The sequence below is a fragment of the Thalia democratica genome, chromosome 3, assembly GCF_965202585.1.
Source record: "Thalia democratica chromosome 3, ktThaDemo2.hap1.1, whole genome shotgun sequence".
NCBI classification, from domain to species: Eukaryota; Metazoa; Chordata; class Thaliacea; order Salpida; family Salpidae; genus Thalia; species Thalia democratica.
In genome coordinates, this window is record NC_139167.1 from 52619559 (window position 1) to 52639172 (window position 19614).

Sequence of the window (19614 nt, forward strand, 5' to 3'; positions counted from 1 at the left end):
CTTAATATACATAAATATAGTTGTAGATTTTCAAGCTATATATATAACATGAGTAAATACTTCTTATCAAAAAGTATAACATTGACTACATTTAAGTCAAAACAAAAGTTCTTAAAAGTTGTATAAAAACTTAATAAACTATACGTTAAAGATATGTCAGGAGTGGTTAATATGTAAACTGTTCTACAAATTTTCTTTTGAACTATATAAGTTACTTGCTGCAAATCAACAACAGACAATATCCTAATTTATCTTTGATAATGATTTATTCTCTATTATTACTTAATCGGAATACATATTAATAAAACTAATCAAGTTTACATACACATCACTCACAAGTTAATTTAGAATAGTTTTATTTACGATGTGTTTAACTATTTTAAAACTTCTTAAAACTATATATACGAAATATTTCATAATTTCGGACATTAAAAAACCAGTCAATTTTATAAAAAACATTTAGTTTTAAGAGAAAACATTCGTAGTTCAAATTTTTTATAAAAATATTATTAGAGTGTTCAAAATAGTCTTTAAAACTGAAAAAACTTCCACGTTTCCTGCTCGTAACCTTCATCGACGGAAGTAATCAAAACTTTTTTTCTTTTCACACAGTACTTCAGCTTTTCACTGAGATCGGATCTCACTTTAAAGTTGCTTATGACGTCATCAACGTCAACTTTCTTCAAACACTCGCCCAGATCCTCCAAATCTTCGAGCAAACTCTTCTGCTGCAACTCGAAGACAGCCGACGCGTTGTTTCTTTCGAGGAAGAAGCTGAAAGCGTAGGTGTACTTGAGGTACAGGCGGCAGTCTCGGAGCACCTCTCTGGCTTTTCTGATCAAAAACGGAATACAAGTTATATTTTCCATCACACTCAGACATTTCTCCTGTTTCAATTTGTTCTCCTGCTCGTCGTACCGGCCTTGATAAAACTCGTACCTTTCCAGCTCTCGCTTGCTGTCCGCCCGTTCGAACTCGTCTCGCTTGTAGCTGCATTCGGACCCGTGACTCTCCCACGCGTCGAGGCACGCCCAGCAAAACTGGTGGCGGCACGCGATGCAAGTCATGTGGTTGCACCCGAGACCCTTAGTGATGGACAGCTCGCATCCGGGGCACTTCTTGACGTGCGCCTTGAACCACAGCTCGTTCAAGTCATTACTGGTCCGGTAGTCCAGCCAGGATTTCAGCATGCTGCAGTCCAGCGGCTCGTGAGCTTCTTCTTTGCAGCCAAAGCACATTGTGACGTCACAGCTTGTACACTTAACGCTGACGTTGGAAGCGGCGTACTTGTCTATTTTGAACGCTTTGGTGCAGTTTAATCCCGGGCACCAGCTAAGCGCGTTGTTTTTCAGCACGTAGCTGTCGAGTATCAGCCGCCGGTGTGCCTTGCTCACTTTTTCGTCGACCAAGTATCGAACGGCTTGGTCTGAAATCAGCGAGCTGCAGGTGTCGGAGAGGCAAAACATTTCTTTCTGCCGGCTCTCCGTTCTGATTTCAACGTAACTCTGAATGCAGTCGACGCAGAAGACGTGCCCGCATCCCAAACCGACCATTTTTGTCGTTGAGCACGTAGAGCAGCAAACGGCGCAGTAAAAAAAGTTTGCATCGGACACCTCGTACCTGACGCCCTTCGACGGTAGATCGGGTTTGGAACAGAAGGTCACGTGACCCTCTGCGATCCTCTCTATCAGAACGTGATCGTTCCAGTTGCATTCGTCGAGCAGAATTCTAACCTCTGTGCTGTTCACGTTGCGCGTGCTCAGCATGGACTTGACTGTTGCGATGTCGCGATCCATACTCGCTTGTAGATCTTCGGAGCTCAGCACTTGGTAGGGATCGGAGAAGGACTCGGAGGAAGAGGTGCAGCTGTACGAGTCACTTGAGCTGGATTCTGAGGAGAAACTAGTTTCAACATCATCAATACAATTAACGTCAGTGGTCATCGTATTTTTTAGCGTAAACCTTTTTGTTGTTACTGGCATTTAGTTGTGCTTAATGTTTATCAGGTAATATCAAAAATGTATATACTTCAAGATTTAATTTATTATTAGTTTATTAATCTTAATCTTAAATTTAAATATGCTAATTATTTAGTTTATAATCAGTATACTCTATAGCATTTTACATAGCATATATTCTGCACTATAAATATCAATTTTTATCAATTAAATTAAAAAAAAGAGTTTATTGTAAATATTTACGTTTGCTTAAGTGAAGTTGCTTTCAAGTTTTAACAATTCATTAAAATAACAGTTTTAATTGATAAACTTAAATATGCTGCAACTCATTTTGATTAGATCATTTTGATTCTGTAGAAGAGTTTAAAAAGTTTACTTTATTAACTATTTCACACTTTTATTTTACTATATTTTTCGAATATTACCATTAAAAATTCATATGTAGTAAAAATCTACATGATGACACACTGTGAATTCTAAACTAAAATATTGTAGATGTGTCTTACCTCAGCATTAGCTACATTTATTAATTAAACTTAATATAGTTTAGATAAATTTTAAAATCATTAGTTTCAAAACTCTTGTTTGCTCGTTGTTCAGTAAGGCTAGAAAACCAAATGCACTATAAAGTTTAAAGTAAGTAACTTTCAGTTAGTTTTATACTTGCTGTTTTGGCTTTAAAGTTAAACGCTTAACTGGAATTTTAATCTTTAGGCATTTGTGGGTGCGGGCCGCAGTTGTAGTTTTTTTTAAATTTCGTGACATACTTGAAATTTACAAGTTAATTTTTAAAAATTTCTATGCTCGAAGCCGGTATTTTAACTATCGCGGGCTGCATCCCATTTATTTTAAAAGTATGCTGGCTAGCTACACTTTTGCCCTTTGCGGACCGAAGATTGCAGATCCCTGATATAAACTCTAGCCGATAAATTTTATCAGTTTTATTATAAAAGTAAGTAATTCTAAAACGAAAGTATCAAAAAATATAATAAGTGTAAGCTTTTTTACATTACACAATTTTTATGAAATAGAATTTATTATTAGTATATAATATATATTAAAAAAAACCTTATTCACATTTTTTGTGCATTTTGAATTAAAATCTACTAACCAAAATTGGATTAAATTAAAAACAGAATAAACTTGTTTTATTAAAACGTGCTTTTATTCATATTAGTAAAATAGTTTATTCGTTCTAAAAAAACGACAATTAAGAAGTTTGTTTGTTGTTGCTTTAAAAAAACATTTGAACTCAATCTTAACTTAATATAATTTATTAATTTATAATATTAGTTTATAGTGTTTTATTTAGTAATCATTTTACTATGGTTTTACTATTCAAGTTAAATTTTCAGCAAAACTACTTTCGATACACAAACATAGTTGTGGTTTTTAAATGCTAATTATTTTACTGAACGAAATTATTTAAAATTGTTAGATCTCAAAGCTTGTTTTGCGTAATATTATGTTTATTCTTATTTTCACATTCGATAGTAAAATGATAAACATTTTTAATAACAAAGATAAAGATTTTTTTACAATACAAAAAAGAAAGTATTAATCAAACTTCGATTATAGCCTTATTTTTACACGTATAACTAAGACTAGAATAAATACTTTTACTAGACGTTTTATACACTTTTTGTCTCATAATTAAAAAATTTATATAAAGTAAAACGGCATTATTAAATAAGTTAAAAGCAATTATAATGACTTTAAACATTTAATTTTTTACAGATACTCTTTAATAATGCAAAAAAAAAAAAAATCTATCAGTTTAAGTAAGCTTTTAGATGAAAACAAGTATTTTTACTAACTTCAAAACAAACAGCATTACAAAAATCTACTAAGGCTTTTTATGGATTAGTGAAGCTAGTGACACAAATAAAAACCATAAATTGATAAAAATTTTCACTAAGGATTCAGGTTATTATTCTTTTTTTACTTTTAGTAGAAACAGTTTAGTTTTCAAGTGTTTGCTTTTTTTAGATGATCAATATCTAGCTAGACTGTAGACATATTAAAGAAATTTCTAAAAGTATAAAATCAAGCAAAATAAACCAATCTAAAGTTTACAACGTTTATCATTTTTTGTAAATAAGATATTGCTCACTTAAAATATTTAGTCATTGCGTATTTTCCAATTATGTATTTAAATTGTTTTTTTTGATTAAAATGAATGCAACGCGCAAAAACAATCAAAGACATTCTAAAAAACTGTTGAAATTCAGTAACTTGATGTGAGTTAATCTAAAAATTTAATGGTAAATACAAGAAATCTTCGATAATTGGTAAAAAGTTAAGGTGTTATAGCTTTTCTTAACAAACTGTGTTTATTAAAAAAAAAAAATGTTTTATTGAACCTTAATGTATAGCACAAAGAGGAGCATTATGTCATAAACAACAATTTTACTAAGAGTAAAAGATATGAACTGAAAAATCTTAAATATAGTTTTGTTAAATAAACTTTATCACAGGCAGTGTGATAAAAACTAAAGCAGAGAGTAAATATGTTTAAATGTTTTACTTAAATTGTGGTTCTATGCTTGCTCGCCTAAAGAATGATTTCACAATATTCCTAAATCATGAAGTTTTAGAGTTTTTATGAAGCCAAGTTTATCACTCTAAATAAATATCACAGTAAAACCCAACAATCTAAATAAATATATATATGCATAAGCATTTAAATTAAATTTTCATTTTGAAATAGTAAAAAAAAACGACTGTAAAAGTATCAGATGAAACAAAAAACTTTCGCAACTAAAACAAAATACAAAACTGATTCAAAGTTACGTTTATGCAATAGTTTACATATTACTTTCAAATAATAATAATTTAGCATATCTAACAGCCGAAATAAATAGTAAAAAAAGACAAAATTTCAACGAAGAAGTAAGCAAAAACAAATGAATAAATATGAACTTACTTTGCAAAAACAAACTTATAAAGTAGTAAAACTTTGTACTAGTCAGTAAAAAAAATAACTATTAGTATTCTTATGTTGTTTATAGACGTTACTTACAAATTTTGAATTAAGAGAAGATACAATAAAAACAGCGACTTAAGTATAAGTTACATGCTTACCAAAATACCGAGCGTGCAAATATTTTATTTTTAAATTTTTCTATGCACAACTTTTGTAAATATTTGGAACTACAGAATTAATGATTTCATTGAGTATTGCACCAATAAACTACTTAAAAGAAGCATCCATACTCTAAGTTTTAAAAAGATATTATGTTCTCAACCTAGGAGAAGGTCTTTAATTTATACTAAAAGCCTTGTTACACACTTGTAAGTTTAAAAATCAGTACTTCTAGCACTTATCCTAAATATGTTCAAATAGTTATATTAAAATTAACCAAAATACATAACTTTACTGAGAAAATCCATATCAGCTCTAAATATAACTTCTTGCCTACAAATTTTCTTTGGCAGACCATATTTACATGGTCGTAAGCCACATATCTACCCTTTGCTTTCGCATTTGGCCCACGGGCCGCAGTTTGCCGACTTCTTATTTATGCTGTTTAGTTATATGAGTTAACAATATTTGTCATACATTTTAGAATAAAACTTTTTTGCCATCAACAAGTACCACATTAAAAAGCTTGTGAAAACATCTACTTTTAAATTTTTTCAAACCTAAACATCTGCTGAAGTTATTTTATTTGTTGGAAGGATAAAAAGTTGAGAAGTTTCTTCAAATTATAACTTAAGTAAAGAAAATGAATATAAGTCTTATTAAGAAATGTTGAATTGTTTATTGAAAGACCAAAAATAAGCGCTCAGAACGTTTAGTCTAAGGGCGTGTACAAGAAAGGCCTTTTGCTTATCGAGTAATACACCACGGATTTAATGTCTTAATAGTTAAGATTATTATTTATATTAGTATTGCTAAAATAGAATAACAGAAAACAACACAAATTCTAAAGTTTTTTTTTCGATAAATGAAGTAGTTAATAAGATTTAAAGCTAATCTTCTAAGTTATAAAGTCCATTAAATTTATTACGAAGTTCTTAATAGTTGTTTGATTTGACAAAAACTTTTCAAAGAAATTGCTAAAAGTTGCAATTTATTCTTATACCTTATAGCAGCGATTCTTCACCTGTGAACATTTACCCTTGGCGGTAAATTTTATCTATTACAAGTTATGTAAATTAGTTGTTTTATCAATGTGAAAGTTAGTATTTAACTGTTATATTTTTTAGCTAAGTTAACTCTTTAGTTTCGAATATTTTTAAATGATTAACAAGCTTAGGATTCAAAAAATATTTTATTTTTCCTCAAAACTAACTAAAATCTGTATATTAAGGGTAAATTTGGTAATTACCTTCCATAAATGGGTAAAATAAAAATTAAGAAATTGCCTTATAGTCATTTGAAGATTTACAGCTTCAAAAAATACATAGTTTCAAAAAGTTGACAAAAACTATAGGAGTCTTTTTTTAATTTAAAAAATAAAAACTAAGAGAAAACTTTAAGTTTATACAAACTAACTAGATCAAAATATACTAGTAATATTATAAAATACTTAGATATAGAAATTAGTTTTCAAAACTTAAAAAATTTAGTTTTAAAGTTCCTAATTAGTTGTTAATGAAAAACTTGTAATTTTCTGTTAGTCGAAATTGTTTCTAAGTACTCCTATAAATGTAACCAAACTTACTAATATTAGTAAATCATTATTTCAAAAACTTTTAATTTATAGCTTTTAACTGACTCTAAAGTAAAAACTCTAAAAGTTCCTATTAAAAACTTTACTATTAAAAAAAGCGTTATGCTCTTAAAAATGCTGTGTAATATAAGCTAAAAATATCTCTAGTTCTTGTTTATCGCTAACCCGTAAGTTTAAGTTAGTAGTAAATCAGCATCACTATCCTGAGATTTTAAAACTATTCATAAATAATTCTTTCTTAAACAAACTTTTTGTAAATCCTAAAATAAGGCTAGTTAAATAAAGCTTTAAACAGTTTTTAGTCAAATAATCAGAAATATGCATGCATATTAAAATTAAATTAAAGAAGGTAAAGTTTTATAGTTATCTTAGTGATGAGTTTCAGCTAAAATTTTAATACTTAATTTATGTTTATAATACAACATATAAAACAAGTTTCCATATACTACATGAATTCCGATTTAATCAAATAAACAAAAAATTACTTCTTCTAATGGACACTAATACTTGGAGCTGAACATTAAAGTTTAACATTTTTACTACTTCATAAGTTCAAAAAAAATTTGTAGAAGTTATTTTTATACAGCATAAATATTTTTTTCTACTAAAATTTTAGTTATTTACAATTAAAATTCGGATAGTACAAATATCTTTGAATAATTTTTAAATGTTTAAAAGTATATACAATGCAACTTAGTTGTTTGTAATTAAATTTATTTACTTTCAAACTTTTATACTTATAAAATTAACTCAAGTTTTTCACTTAATTTACTCTTGTACTAAATTCAAAGTTTAAAAAAACACTGAAAAATCTCATAAAATTTACAGGACTAATTAATAATGCTGTTCTAAGTTTGCATATTTACAAATTATTAATGTTATATATTGTTAATCATTTACATCTAACCACTAATAACAGTTTAATAAAAATTTCAATGCCTTTTTTTAAATAGTCAAAAAACAATTTTAAAGGAAATTTAATCTAATACTTTATATTAAATCTATACAATTGTTTATATCTGTGTCATTTTTAGATCCATTAACTGCAAACAATATATTATGGAATAAGTATTTTCGTATAAATAACTGTGGAGTAAAAAACCAAACTCCAGTCAAGATGATTCATAAGTCACTTAGAACCTTTTTCATACTTTTACTTTAGAAATAAACTTCAACTATGAAGAAATTAATATACATAAAAAAGTAATTTTAACATGAAAACAAAAAATATAAATGTGGAAATATTTTTATTATTATACTTAGTTCTCGTTTAGATACATGTTTGCCATTTCAAATAATACATTGACTGCTCAAAAATTATTGCCAATACTTAGATCCCTTTACTTGTTAATGTTATTGTACTCAAGTTTTTATAAAAATGGTATTAAAATAAAACAATATTAATAATATTTTTACTGTAACTAGGTACATATCTTACTTGGTAACGATGTATAAGCACTCTTTCTGTTTAAATAATTGTCTTACTAATTTTAATGATCAATTAAACATTTTACTACCCTTCTGCAATTTTATTACTAATTTCCATTACTTTTATTATCGAAAAATTATTATATTGTCATAAAAAACAATTTCAACTATAATTAATATAATTATAAGATGTTGAAACGATTTTTGTACCAGTTTGTATAATGTTTTATAAATTAATAGTTGTTTAAGTAAAAGGCTGAATAATAAACCTATTAGTTGACTAATTAGCAAATATTAAAATAATGTATAATAGTAATTAGGAAATATTAATAAATGGAAACGATCAAGTTCTTTATGTTTTAAAAAAATACAATGTTTATCAAAAAGCAAATTTTTTTAAAGACAAACTATATTTCGTAAAAGATAACTGTGCAAATGAATAAAAATGATCAGGGTTGCCACAGATCGAGTTGAAAAAAATTTCATGACTTTTCTCAATTAAATTCTTATTCAAAACTGATTAAAAAATACATAAACAAAGACTTGAAACTATGTTAAGTTTTCAATTTTTTTATACAGGTTAAAACAACAGTTATTTTGCTGGACTCAATCATCTAACTTCCACTGCACCATTGGAATCATATGTGTATGATCAATGTATTTGTATGTTTATATCAAATATTATATCATTACAGGGTTGCCAAATGTTTTTGGTAAATTTTTTCCAGGTTTTCAAATTTCTTCAAGGTTTTAAAAATTACGCGTTTTAGGGTCTATTTTTGGTTTAAAACTAAGTTTAAGGTAAAAAAACTGTGTTAAATAGGACTTTGAAAAGATATCTTAAAGCTTCTTTAAATGTGTTTTATCTTAAAAAATATTTTGTTGACAAATTTTTCTATCTATGCAATAGATTTTTTGTGTCAAATTAAAATTTTACTACTTAACATGTAAAAGCTGTTTAAAATTCCAGGTTTTTTAGTAGTTTTTGTTCAAAATTCCAGCTTTTTTCAGCCTAAATTGTCAAACTCCAGGTTTTTACAAAATTCCAGGTTTTTTGGCAACCCTGATATTTAGAGCATGGCTATATTCAATTTCCTACCTTTTCCTGACTTTTTTTTTTGAAGAACCATATTTTTCGTTTTTCCTGACTTTGTGACAACTCTGAATGATTTTAGTATATATTTTGCTTGAAAAATGACTGTGAAAAAAGTTCAAATTTAAAAGGTGTTACAAAATTAGTTCAAAAAATAAAACTCAGGTATTTTAGATAAGTTAATGTATATGCGTAAAAAGTGGTAAAAAAAATGTTTTAAGGATTAGGAAAGCAGTCATCTAAAAATGTTTTTTTAAGTTGTGAAACTTCGAAAAAATAAAAATAAAACTAACAAAAAAATAATAATAATATTGATTGTTGAAGCGAAGTTCCTGATAAAACGAAAGCTCTACAAATATGATAAAAAAAAGTAGGTACACAATATTTGTTTTAAAAAAATACATTGATTATTAAAATAAATTAAAACTAATAAAATTATAATATACGGTAATTCTTTTACAGAGCATGAAAATAATGATTCTGATTAGTCATAACTACAAGGCTTTTTACAAAATTTTGTTTATAAATTTAAAGGCAGCTAATGTTGAGGACGGAACAAATTTGCTACTGCTGATTGGTAACTTATATCAAACAAAACAAACAAGTAAAACGAGCAGCAGAACATAAGTAGCTTTGACAACTAAAAATTATAAAAACAATCGTTTGCTTTAAGTCAACCAAAACTAAAAATAAAAATAATAACATAGGGTACTTTCGCTAAACCAGCCGAAGTCAGATAAAAATATAGATTGAAATGAACTAGCATTCAAAACTACTTGAACAATTGTTGCCTTCTCGTGTAGCAAACTGTATAAGACAAGTGTGTGCTAACGCCACATGGTCAATTTTCACCAATGAAATCTCCGTTGTCGTCAAAATCGTTGAGAAAATCTAAATAGTCGAGATTGGGCGAAACCGTTAATTTGTCCACTTTTTCGTTCAACCTTCAACAAGTTATTATTAGTAATAGAGTAGGTTGTATAATAAAAAAGTATAAAAACCTGTCTTAACTTATGATTATTTTACTGTTAATAGTTAAAGGTGTTATCAAAAATATAACCTTAGAATAGTTTTCATTTATCAAAAACAAAACAGCAAAAAACCAATTTGAAAAAGTACCAACTTTCTGATGTTGCCGTCGATCTGTTGTACCAGGTTAGGTATTTCCCCGCTCACCCCCTCCCTCTGCTGCTTGTAGAAGTTGGTGGCGGTGAACTCCGTGTATCCGGCTCGGTACTGCACCATGGCGTCGTACACTCGCATCAGCGTTTCCTGTGCATGAAGTTTTAAAACTAATAAAAATTTATTAGAAACATACAAGTGTTTTTATTTGTGTGTCATAAAGAAACTGCACTGATTATTACTAAACACAATTCAAAATTTTTGTTCAACTCAATAGAAAACACATATATGTTAAGTTTGATTAACAAAATATTTTCTTTTATTTTTTAAAGTTAAACTAATAATGAAACAAAGTTTGTAGAAGTACCTGATAGTTTCTTAAATATTCCAGGGTGACCTGGTTGTTGTCCCGGCCCTCATTCACCATTTCCTGGTAATGGGTTTCCATGGCAAGAGAAGTCGTTCTCAGATCTGAATTGCTCAGCAAGCTAGATATTTTGCTATGGCAACTGATCAAGTTTCTATAAAACTTTAAGAAATAAGTTGATTATAATCTTAAGTTTTAATTTTTTACTAAAGCAGTCAGTTTATTTTATAATTGCAGATTTTATTTCAATTTTTCTTTAACAAAAAAAATACTGATAATAAAAATACTGACAATTTAAATGTTGTGAAATTCACTTTTTTATGTAATTTTCAGAAAATGTACTTTTATGATAAACTCTAAGCATAGTGGTACATCTGTGTAAAAAAGAACAACTAACACAACAAGCTTGTTAGTTGTTTTGATGAGGTCGCTAGTAAACTTTTCCAGAGGAGTTACTACCTGCTCAAGCAAATCCCTCATTTTCAAATTAGCTTCTGTTGAACAAAATATTAAAGCTATGTTTATTTACAATCTTGTTCTAAAAAGCTAAAGTTTACATGATAACTTTTTTTGTTTAAATTTTTTTGTTTAAATTTTTTGTTTAAATAACATTCAAATATTTAACAAAATTTACAGAAAAAGTTTGTTGTTTTTAAATTTAATTGCACGTAGCAGTCAAGCGACAAATTATTTTCAGTTGTTGCTTTAAATCACATGATTGACAAAAATTATCAAAAATAAAAGAGACTGACGTTCAACGAGTGAACTTTCATCCTTGTTTTTGCTTGGGATGGGATTTCGAAAGACGCGTGTCATCGAACGGAACCTCACTGCGTAATCCGTCCATTTTCGCCTCCTAACATATTTGCAAAGTATAAACTAAAAAAAGGTTTTCAAGAGTTCATTTTTGTATTGTTACAACTCACTGTGTATTTTTAAAAGTTTAAAATAACTAATTAAAATTGAACAAAAAACAAATAAACAACACCTACTATTTTCTTTTTTGTTCTTTTTAAAAAATACTCCTAATTAAAAAACGAGACATCCTATGTAAACAAAACGAGTACAAAAACTCAAAACGCAACAGTTACAAATATACTCAAACTTTTCCTTGACGCGCTCCTGGTTGGTGTCCACGAAGTTGGTGTTGGAAGCGAGCAGATCGGGAAGATCGCTCACTGGGTTGCAGATGTTGTCGCAAGTCTCCTTCAGCTTGGGCATCTCTTCCTTGCCGAACTTGCGCAACCTCTCGCTCGACTTGCAGTACGAATTCAGCAGAACCACCTCGGCTGCAATTTAATGATAAGCACTCTTGCATGTTGTCATTAAAACGTTAAAAAGTATACAGTGATAAGGCATTAAATCCTAGAGATACAAAAAAAATAAGTCTTCGAAATATCAAAACAACTGGTTTAGTGCGCCAACTGATAAAATTATTATGAGTGGCTAAACTTTGTAAGTCTGTATGGTTTTTACGTACAACACAGCTTCTTTTTTTTATTTAAATGTGACTTTTTTTAAGATGCAGGATGCACCCCGGGATTTAAAAAAAAAAGGTAATACAACAGTGTATTTTTAATCGTTTTAGTCATAATCTGTTAATAACAGTAGACAAACTTGAACTGACCTACTTGCTGGTCGCTTTTCGAGATTCTCTGGTAATTTTCCACGCAATTTATGTGGCCTTGCAACGCCAACTTCATACTTCCTTCTAACTCGTTGTAACGAGCACACAGCTCTACCAATAAATTATGTTAGAGACAAATATATAGTATAAATATACATTAATTTTAGTATTTATTAAATGTAATTGAGAATTTAAAAGGTTACTAATACTTACAGTAACTATTTTCATACAAACTAAACTGATTATGTTTTTTAATTTATTGATGAGAAGAAGTTAAAACATATAACTTTTTGTTAATAACAAAGTGAAAATAGCTGTGTGCTAAATGATAACGCCCATGATGTAAATTAACAAACTTTTTCCTTGCTCATGGCAGTTACTGTAGAGCTTCTTCACGCTGATGTTGAGAGTGTTGAGAGCTTTCAGGGAGTACTTGCACTGATCGAGCAGCTTGTTCACGTACATGATCACGCTGCTGAATATTTGAAGCAGTTTCGAACCGTGCTCCTTCTGTTAATAAATCACCAGATTAAATCAACTCATTTTTTGAACCATTGACTTAAAAACTAGAGTAAATTAAATGTGTACCACCAAGATTGTAATAACCTTACGATCGACGAGGAACTTTTTAATAGCTTTCGGCATGTCGACAGTGGATGGAAACTGCGAATGGCGGTTTTCTTTTGCAAACACGTACAATAAACGAGGTGGCTGGAAAGTAAAAAGTATGTTTAAGTTGGTGCAAAGTACAAAGTTTTGATTGATACTTTATCCAGATAGCTCAATATGCTAATAATAAAAAGTATCAATTCTTTTAGAATAAAGTGCATTTTAAAAACTAAGATAAAGATATAAACATAATGTTTTTGTTACGAAGAAAAAAGGTAGGCAGAAAATATCTATAAAATAATTAAAACTTATAAGAGAAAGTTAAGAAAAGTATATGAGTAGCGTATCAATAATCTAAAAAATAATAATGCAAAAGTTTAAAAACCCCGTTCATTCTCGACTTGTCCTTGTTCAACCTGAAGCATTGTTTTTCGATCAGAAATCCGTGATTGGGTATCTGTCCATCGTCGAACAAACAGATCAACTCGTCGTCGAAATCGACCTGCATGACCCGCTGAAGACGGTGTTTCAGTGGCGGGGAAGAACTGCAACTGAAGGAAAGCATCTTGCAGGTGCTTGCGTTGAACACTGACACCACCTAGCGGATATAATATTTGATTTTAGTTACAACAAACAGGGTAAGAACAATATATAAAAAATAAAGTTGAAAATTAGTTTAAGTAGATGATTTTTATAGGTGTTGCTATTTAAGTAAGGACAGTGTGTATTAGTTAAAAAAAAGTTTTTAAAATATTTAGAAAAAAAAAGTAATTTTTGCTGGATTTTTAAACTTTGAAAAGCTGATTTTAATTCACTATGTCTTTTTTTTAAAAACACAAACTTCAGTTTGCTTGAGAAGTTGCTGCAGGCTTTGGAACCAGTCGGAACCGCCTCTCTTGGTCGGATCCAACAGCAGCATTTTCTGCAGCCACGGAACGAACATCTGACAGTTGTCTTCGCACAACCAGTTCGGTTCTGGAACCTTCGATGAAAACGTGAAGCTCGGTTCTGGATCTGTAAGTTAGATCTTTTTAGATACTTTAATGTTGAATGAAGCTTTTTTGGGCGGTAAGTAAAGTTGGGTTTGAATAGGTTTTACTGTTGGTTAAATAATATTTTTTTTTAATGGATTAGTTTTAACTAAAACCACGTAGAAAAAAACTTTTATCAACAAATTTTGTTATAAACGCTTAATGTAGTCAATAAGTTTTACCTTTTTCATAGTTTTAGTAAAAATATATTATTTGTTTTAGATTTTCAAAAAAAAAGTTAAACAAATAACCCATGGAAAAGGTGGTGCAAATGTGGTCCTGCTGCTTTTTGGGGATTTCCCTAATGACCTTTTGCGGGTCGACGAACGGATAAAATGGCCTTCTTCCGGTCATGCACTCAAAAGTGACCAGTCCGAGCGACCAGAGGTCCACTTTGTGCGTGTGAAAGTGGTCCTGACCCTGCTGACCTGGCCAGAACTCAGGCGCCTGAAATTAAATTTGGTATGTTGATTTTAGCGAACATAGTTTCATTCAATTTTAATACTATTTATTTACTCTAATAAACTATAAGTCTATGTCTGTTGATACTTTTTGTTTGACACCAACTTAAAAACTGACAAAAAATGGAACACCTGGATTATTTTTCTAACAACTCAAACTGACTCACTATGTAATGCCAAGTTCCAACGAGGCTTGTTGCTTTGTCTTGCGCGCTGATGTCTTTCGCGTAGCCCAGGTCTATTATCTTGAACATTATGTTATCATTTTCATCCTTCTTCAGCACTATGTTTTCTGGCTTTAGATCTCTGAATAGTCGTATTATTAAAGTTTGAAACTAAAATTTGATGTATAAAATTTGATAATGACAAAATTTTGAACTGAACAGCATTAAGATGTATGAGAAACAATTAGATGTATCATATAGCTAATCTTGCAAGTTTTAAAGTGAATAAAATTTAGAGCAAAACTATCATACTTATGTAGTAATATTTAAAATTGCACTAACCTGTGAATAACACGTTGTGAGTGCAAGTAACTGAGCGCAGAGCTTATGTTGTACATGAAATCTCTGAATAAAAATTCCCTCAATCCGCAGTTGTTATCAACCTTGCTTAACATCTGAGAATTTTTCAAATAATGCATACTAAGTAGGAGTGCTTTAGTATTCAGTTGTTTTTAAAACTATAGCCACAAGTTAAAAATTAAATAAATTAAAATATTTTTTTTGTGAAATAAACTGTTTTCAAGAGAATAATTAATCTTTGAAAGTTTAACGTCCAATATTTATTTTCAAAATTTATTGTAATTTACTAAACAAAATGGTTTACCAGAGCAGTATATGAAAAATTTAAAATAATTTTTTTTTTTAAGTAATTTAATTTTTTAAATGTCTCATAACTAAAAATTAATGAAAACATTAAGAAACTATTTTACTTGAAAAGTTTTATGCATAAAAGTTTCATTACAAATATTGTTGTAGATATAAATCAAACAGTTAGTAGTGTAAAACGAGTTTGAAGATTACAGTATTATATTATTCACTAATAAACTTATAAACAACAAATTATAAGTACTTAAGTTTAAGACTATCATAAGTTTTTCGGTTTAGGTAAAGTAATAATAAAAAAGGCGATATGTACCTGTTTTGTTAAAAATAGGTATTACAGTTTAAGAGTATGGAAGGAATCCTTTATAAACGTTTTATTAGCAATCAAATATTTCCTACAGCTGAAATTATTTTAATAATTTTTTTAAACTTATTATTTTTGTAAGCTTTAGTTGCAATTCTACATGAGTATTTCATAGATAGAAAAAACTATAAGAGCGAAACAAGACTATTTGATATTTTCCTTTAGGTTAATGGCATTAAATAAAAACATGTTGTTTTCTATATAAAACCATAAGTGAAATGTTTGTAAAATGTTTTTCAAAATTCTAATAAAAATTTTCATCTAAAAACAGCATTAATTTTCATTATAACCCTTAAAATCTTCAACTATAAAGAAAAAATTACGAATAAATAAGATATTATGCTTCAAAGATATAAAAAAGGTAAAACTTTTACTGACATTTTGAAACCTAAACAAAAAAAACTGTGTAAAATAGACTTTTAATTAAAAGTTTTATAAAAAAGTAGCTAAATTTTAAACAAGTTTAGACATTACAAACTGTGTAAAAAAGCAACGTAAACTGTCAAAACTATATTGTATTACACTTATTTATTAAATTAGTCTGCACTGAAAATACACCTCATAATTATATATTCGTTTTTGACTTTTTGTACCTTACTTAAACAGTCAAAATTAAAATGGTGGCAATTGATTAAAACTAAACAAAAAACAGCATTCTAAACACAAAACTAAACATTCAATACGTATACAAACATGCTAGCAGGAAGTTTAAGTTAAAAACTATTTTTGTTTATTTACTAAAAACAACGAACATTTCTGAGGTCTCCTTCTTCGCAGTACTCCATTCCGAGTGCCTGATGTTTTTGTGTGAACCCGTACCTGATACTGTCAGGTATTTCCATGTACTTCACTATGTTCACGTGGTCAATGTCCCTTGTTTGTTTTATCTAATAATATTATAAGATTTTACTTTTTTACATTTTACTTAGAGCTCTCAGGTTTAATCTAAACAAAACAGCATGTATTAGATTAATTAATCAAATGACTAATCACTTTAAATAAATTGAGATGCGAATAAACAAAATGTTGTATTCATTTCAAATTTTTAAGTTTTAATAACATAGTAAGGTTTTTTGCACCTGGAGAATTTTAAACTAGTAGCAGCTTGACAAAAAATAAACTAAAATAAAAATATTGTTGCCCTGCATCAACCTAAAATGGTATTGTCAAGCAACAAAAGTATTTAAGTTTACAGAAAATTACTAAAAAAGTTTCCATACTAAACATCAACAACAAACTTCTTCGTTCCACCTCCTTGCCTGCCTCGAATGAGCGTAACTGCTGCTTTCCAGCTCCTTGCAAGTTTTTATCGCTATTTTCTCATCACTTATCTTGTTTCTCCACAGCGTCACCTTTCCAAACTGGCCGCCTCCCAGCTCCTTCACAAACAGCCAATCACCGCACGTTATCAGGGTCGCCATCGCTCATTGGTTTGTTAAATGGACCGTAACTTTTTTACAAAATTTAAGAGAAAATGTTTATAATGCTGAGTCTATTTGTACCATGGTTATAATACTGAATAGCAACAATTAACTTCAACGCATAAAAATGTTGTTATATTGTTTAATAAACTAAATTTGGGTGAATATTGCGAAAAAAGGAACTAAGGATTAGACAATAAACATAAGCAAATGCAAGTAAGTTATACTATCTAAATTTCTTATAGGTTAAACTATTTATTAAGCAAAGTCATCATAATATTACAACATATTGAGCTCAGTGTTATGTCAAGAAAACAAATAAAAAACATTAAGTTTAGGATTACCAACACTATTTGAACTAAATTTCTTTATAACAATACTTAAATTTAAACAATTACATATTAGTATAAAAAACATTTTAGAAGCTAAAAATATAACTTCTTAAAATAAATAAGATAACTTTAAAAATATACATAGTCAAATTGTTTTGTATATAACTATTTGCTTAGTTTTGAAAGTTGTATTTGCTCTAATCTTGTGTTATTTCATAATATCTAATTTATTAGTAAATGTTTTAAAATCAGAAAAAAAAGACAAAAATATAGTAAAAAAATCAAAGACAATTTTAGTAAAAAAACTAAATTATCTTATATTTCAAATTTTAAATACTGTCTTAGTAAACTAGGCTATTTCATTTAGAATAATCTAAATCTTTAGTTTTTAACATAATAAAGCTTGGTCCATCCAAACTATGTTTATTTTAAATAAAACTTTACTTATTGCACAACAATTTGAGTAAAATAAAATACAACTAGAATACTACTAGAATACTGTTAGTAGAATAAATAAATGATATAAGATAATTGTACTAAAACCAAATTTTATAAACTATAAACTAAACAAACACTAAAAATATTTTTAATCATTTTTACAAAGTAAAATCTGAAAACTTTAAGCACCAAAACAAATTATATATACTTTTGCAAAAATCTTATAATAGTAACTGAATATAATATTATGACTTTAAAGTAAGCTAAAAGAAATACTTTACATGAGTTTAAATAAAGCATAATATGAACAGTTACTATAAAGAAAATATGTGTGACTAAAACTTATTTGTATTATAAATATTTAAAACACAATAATAAATTGATACAACAATTTGAGTTTTATCAAAATTCATAAATAAATAAAGCTAAAAGGTGTAACATTTTTAACTAGAAGAATATAAAGTACTTAAAATAACTATTTTATTAACATCGAATTTGCAAAATCTAAAAGTTACTTAAATAAAACGCAGTGATTATAATTATTTAATGCAAAGTTTTACTCGTTGTACTAGAAAATAAGTCTGTTAAATAGGTCACTTACGGCTCGGCCAAAAAAAGTAGAAAAGAAAGAAAATGACCACTGTAAAAACAACAATTCTGCCCATCAGTTTTCTGTTGCTTTTTCCAGATCCCACCATTTTCTTAAACCTGTTAACAGATCCAGAGAGAAAACCAGAAACGCTGCTCATGTCAGAGTCCATTCCGCCCAAATAGTTGACATCATCATCAATGCTTCCTTTTATGTCCATGCTGATCATTTTGAGGCGGGAAATTTTTCCTGCCAAATTTTCAGCCATCCTGTTGTTTTCCTTTTCCATCATGTCGTGGTTCCATGAAGCCATCTTGTAACTAATTTTTAAGTAGTTATTATTGCAAGATAAATATTAAAAATCTGAAGTATCAATAGTTTATTTTAAAAAAGTTATATAAATTATAGAGAAAGTAGAGGTTTGTTTTAAAAGGTGTATGTAAACTTGAAAGTCAAAAAAGCTATCTAATTTAAAATTTATCCCCTACAATTTTTTAGCAATAATTTTCAAACTTTTTAAACCTAACCTTCATAGAAATCAAATAATTTTGTTAGATAGAGTATTCTAATTGCTAACTGAAAATATATTTTTGTATAAATACACAGAAGTTATTATAAAAATTTTCCTGAAAATTGTTGTAGATTTTTGAAAGAATACATCCTGAAAATTTGAGGTACGTTATAATAATAATAAATAATTTAAAGAGAGGTTAAGTATTTTATTTTAAACTTAAAGAATATATCTAAAAAGCAATTAATTATTTTTCATTCTGTAAAATTATCTTATAAGATTATATTAAAGATTTAAAATGCTTGTTTAATAAAATAATATAGATCATCCATCTCTTGAAGTACTCATTTTTTAATTTTAGGATTTTTTAAACTCATTTTTATAAACGTTATGAATTTTAATTTTTTAGAAAATTGGAAAATTATTGCCATCACTCATTACAAATCCAAGGACATCAAATGTAATTTTCAAACCCTTTACAAATTGTATCTAATTACACCCATTATCGCCCAATTACTAGGTATGTCCCCTCCCCCTTTGCAGCATATCACCCCCTGAATTGCTAAGATGGCCCAAGGGATCATATAGACTGTTTTGGGGAAATCCCGCTATAAAGGGATTTTTAAATTTATTAAACTGTATTATTAGTAAACTGCATATATTTAAAAATATTATGAAACAAATTTAAGTAAAATAATTTTATAAAGAGCAATATATAATGAAACCTTATTCACTAAAACAAATAGTCATATTATAA

General features: G+C 28.5%; 3 protein-coding genes across 4 annotated transcripts; all 3 read right to left on the reverse strand.

Annotated features, from left to right (window-relative positions):
- Positions 1-530: 530 nt before the first annotated feature.
- On the reverse strand, positions 531-1943 carry LOC145832392 (E3 ubiquitin-protein ligase ari-1.1-like). The gene has a single exon (XM_082939711.1). It carries the CDS (start codon positions 1941-1943, stop codon positions 531-533), a length of 1413 nt encoding a protein of 470 aa, XP_082795837.1.
- A 6581-nt stretch (positions 1944-8524) lies between these two features.
- On the reverse strand, positions 8525-17046 carry LOC145831501 (uncharacterized). 2 transcript variants are annotated; one of them, XM_082938777.1, is made up of 16 exons: positions 16805-17046; positions 16319-16453; positions 14882-14994; positions 14543-14681; positions 14166-14361; positions 13725-13897; positions 13269-13481; positions 12881-12985; positions 12631-12784; positions 12275-12385; positions 11747-11936; positions 11400-11503; positions 11045-11141; positions 10648-10801; positions 10282-10430; positions 8525-10102 (listed from the first exon to the last, which is right to left on the reverse strand). In XM_082938777.1, the coding sequence occupies exons 1-16, from the start codon at positions 16985-16987 to the stop codon at positions 10000-10002; spliced, it is 2319 nt and encodes a 772-aa protein (XP_082794903.1). In that variant the 5' UTR covers positions 16988-17046; the 3' UTR covers positions 8525-9999. The 2 variants fall into 2 exon arrangements, with proteins under 2 accessions (XP_082794903.1, XP_082794904.1); XM_082938778.1 differs by having other exon boundaries at positions 11753-11936; positions 16805-17045.
- A 1111-nt stretch (positions 17047-18157) lies between these two features.
- On the reverse strand, positions 18158-18704 carry LOC145831878 (BET1-like protein). The gene has a single exon (XM_082939228.1). The coding sequence runs from the start codon at positions 18657-18659 to the stop codon at positions 18351-18353; it is 309 nt and encodes a 102-aa protein (XP_082795354.1). The 5' UTR covers positions 18660-18704; the 3' UTR covers positions 18158-18350.
- Positions 18705-19614: the final 910 nt, after the last annotated feature.

Excerpts from the sequence above, each read along its gene's own strand:
- LOC145832392 (XM_082939711.1), bottom strand. The coding sequence starts at position 1,943 with ATGACCACTGACGTTAATTGTATTGATGATGTTGAAACTAGTTTCTCC.
- LOC145831501 (XM_082938777.1), bottom strand. The coding sequence starts at position 16,987 with ATGGCGACCCTGATAACGTGCGGTGATTGGCTGTTTGTGAAGGAGCTG. Across the intron at positions 14,682-14,881 it reads TCACAACGTGTTATTCACAG|AGATCTAAAGCCAGAAAACA; the intron begins GTTAGTGCAATT and ends ACGACTATTCAG. Across the intron at positions 10,431-10,647 it reads AATATTTAAGAAACTATCAG|GAAACGCTGATGCGAGTGTA; the intron begins GTACTTCTACAA and ends CTTCATGCACAG.
- LOC145831878 (XM_082939228.1), bottom strand. The coding sequence starts at position 18,659 with ATGGCTTCATGGAACCACGACATGATGGAAAAGGAAAACAACAGGATG.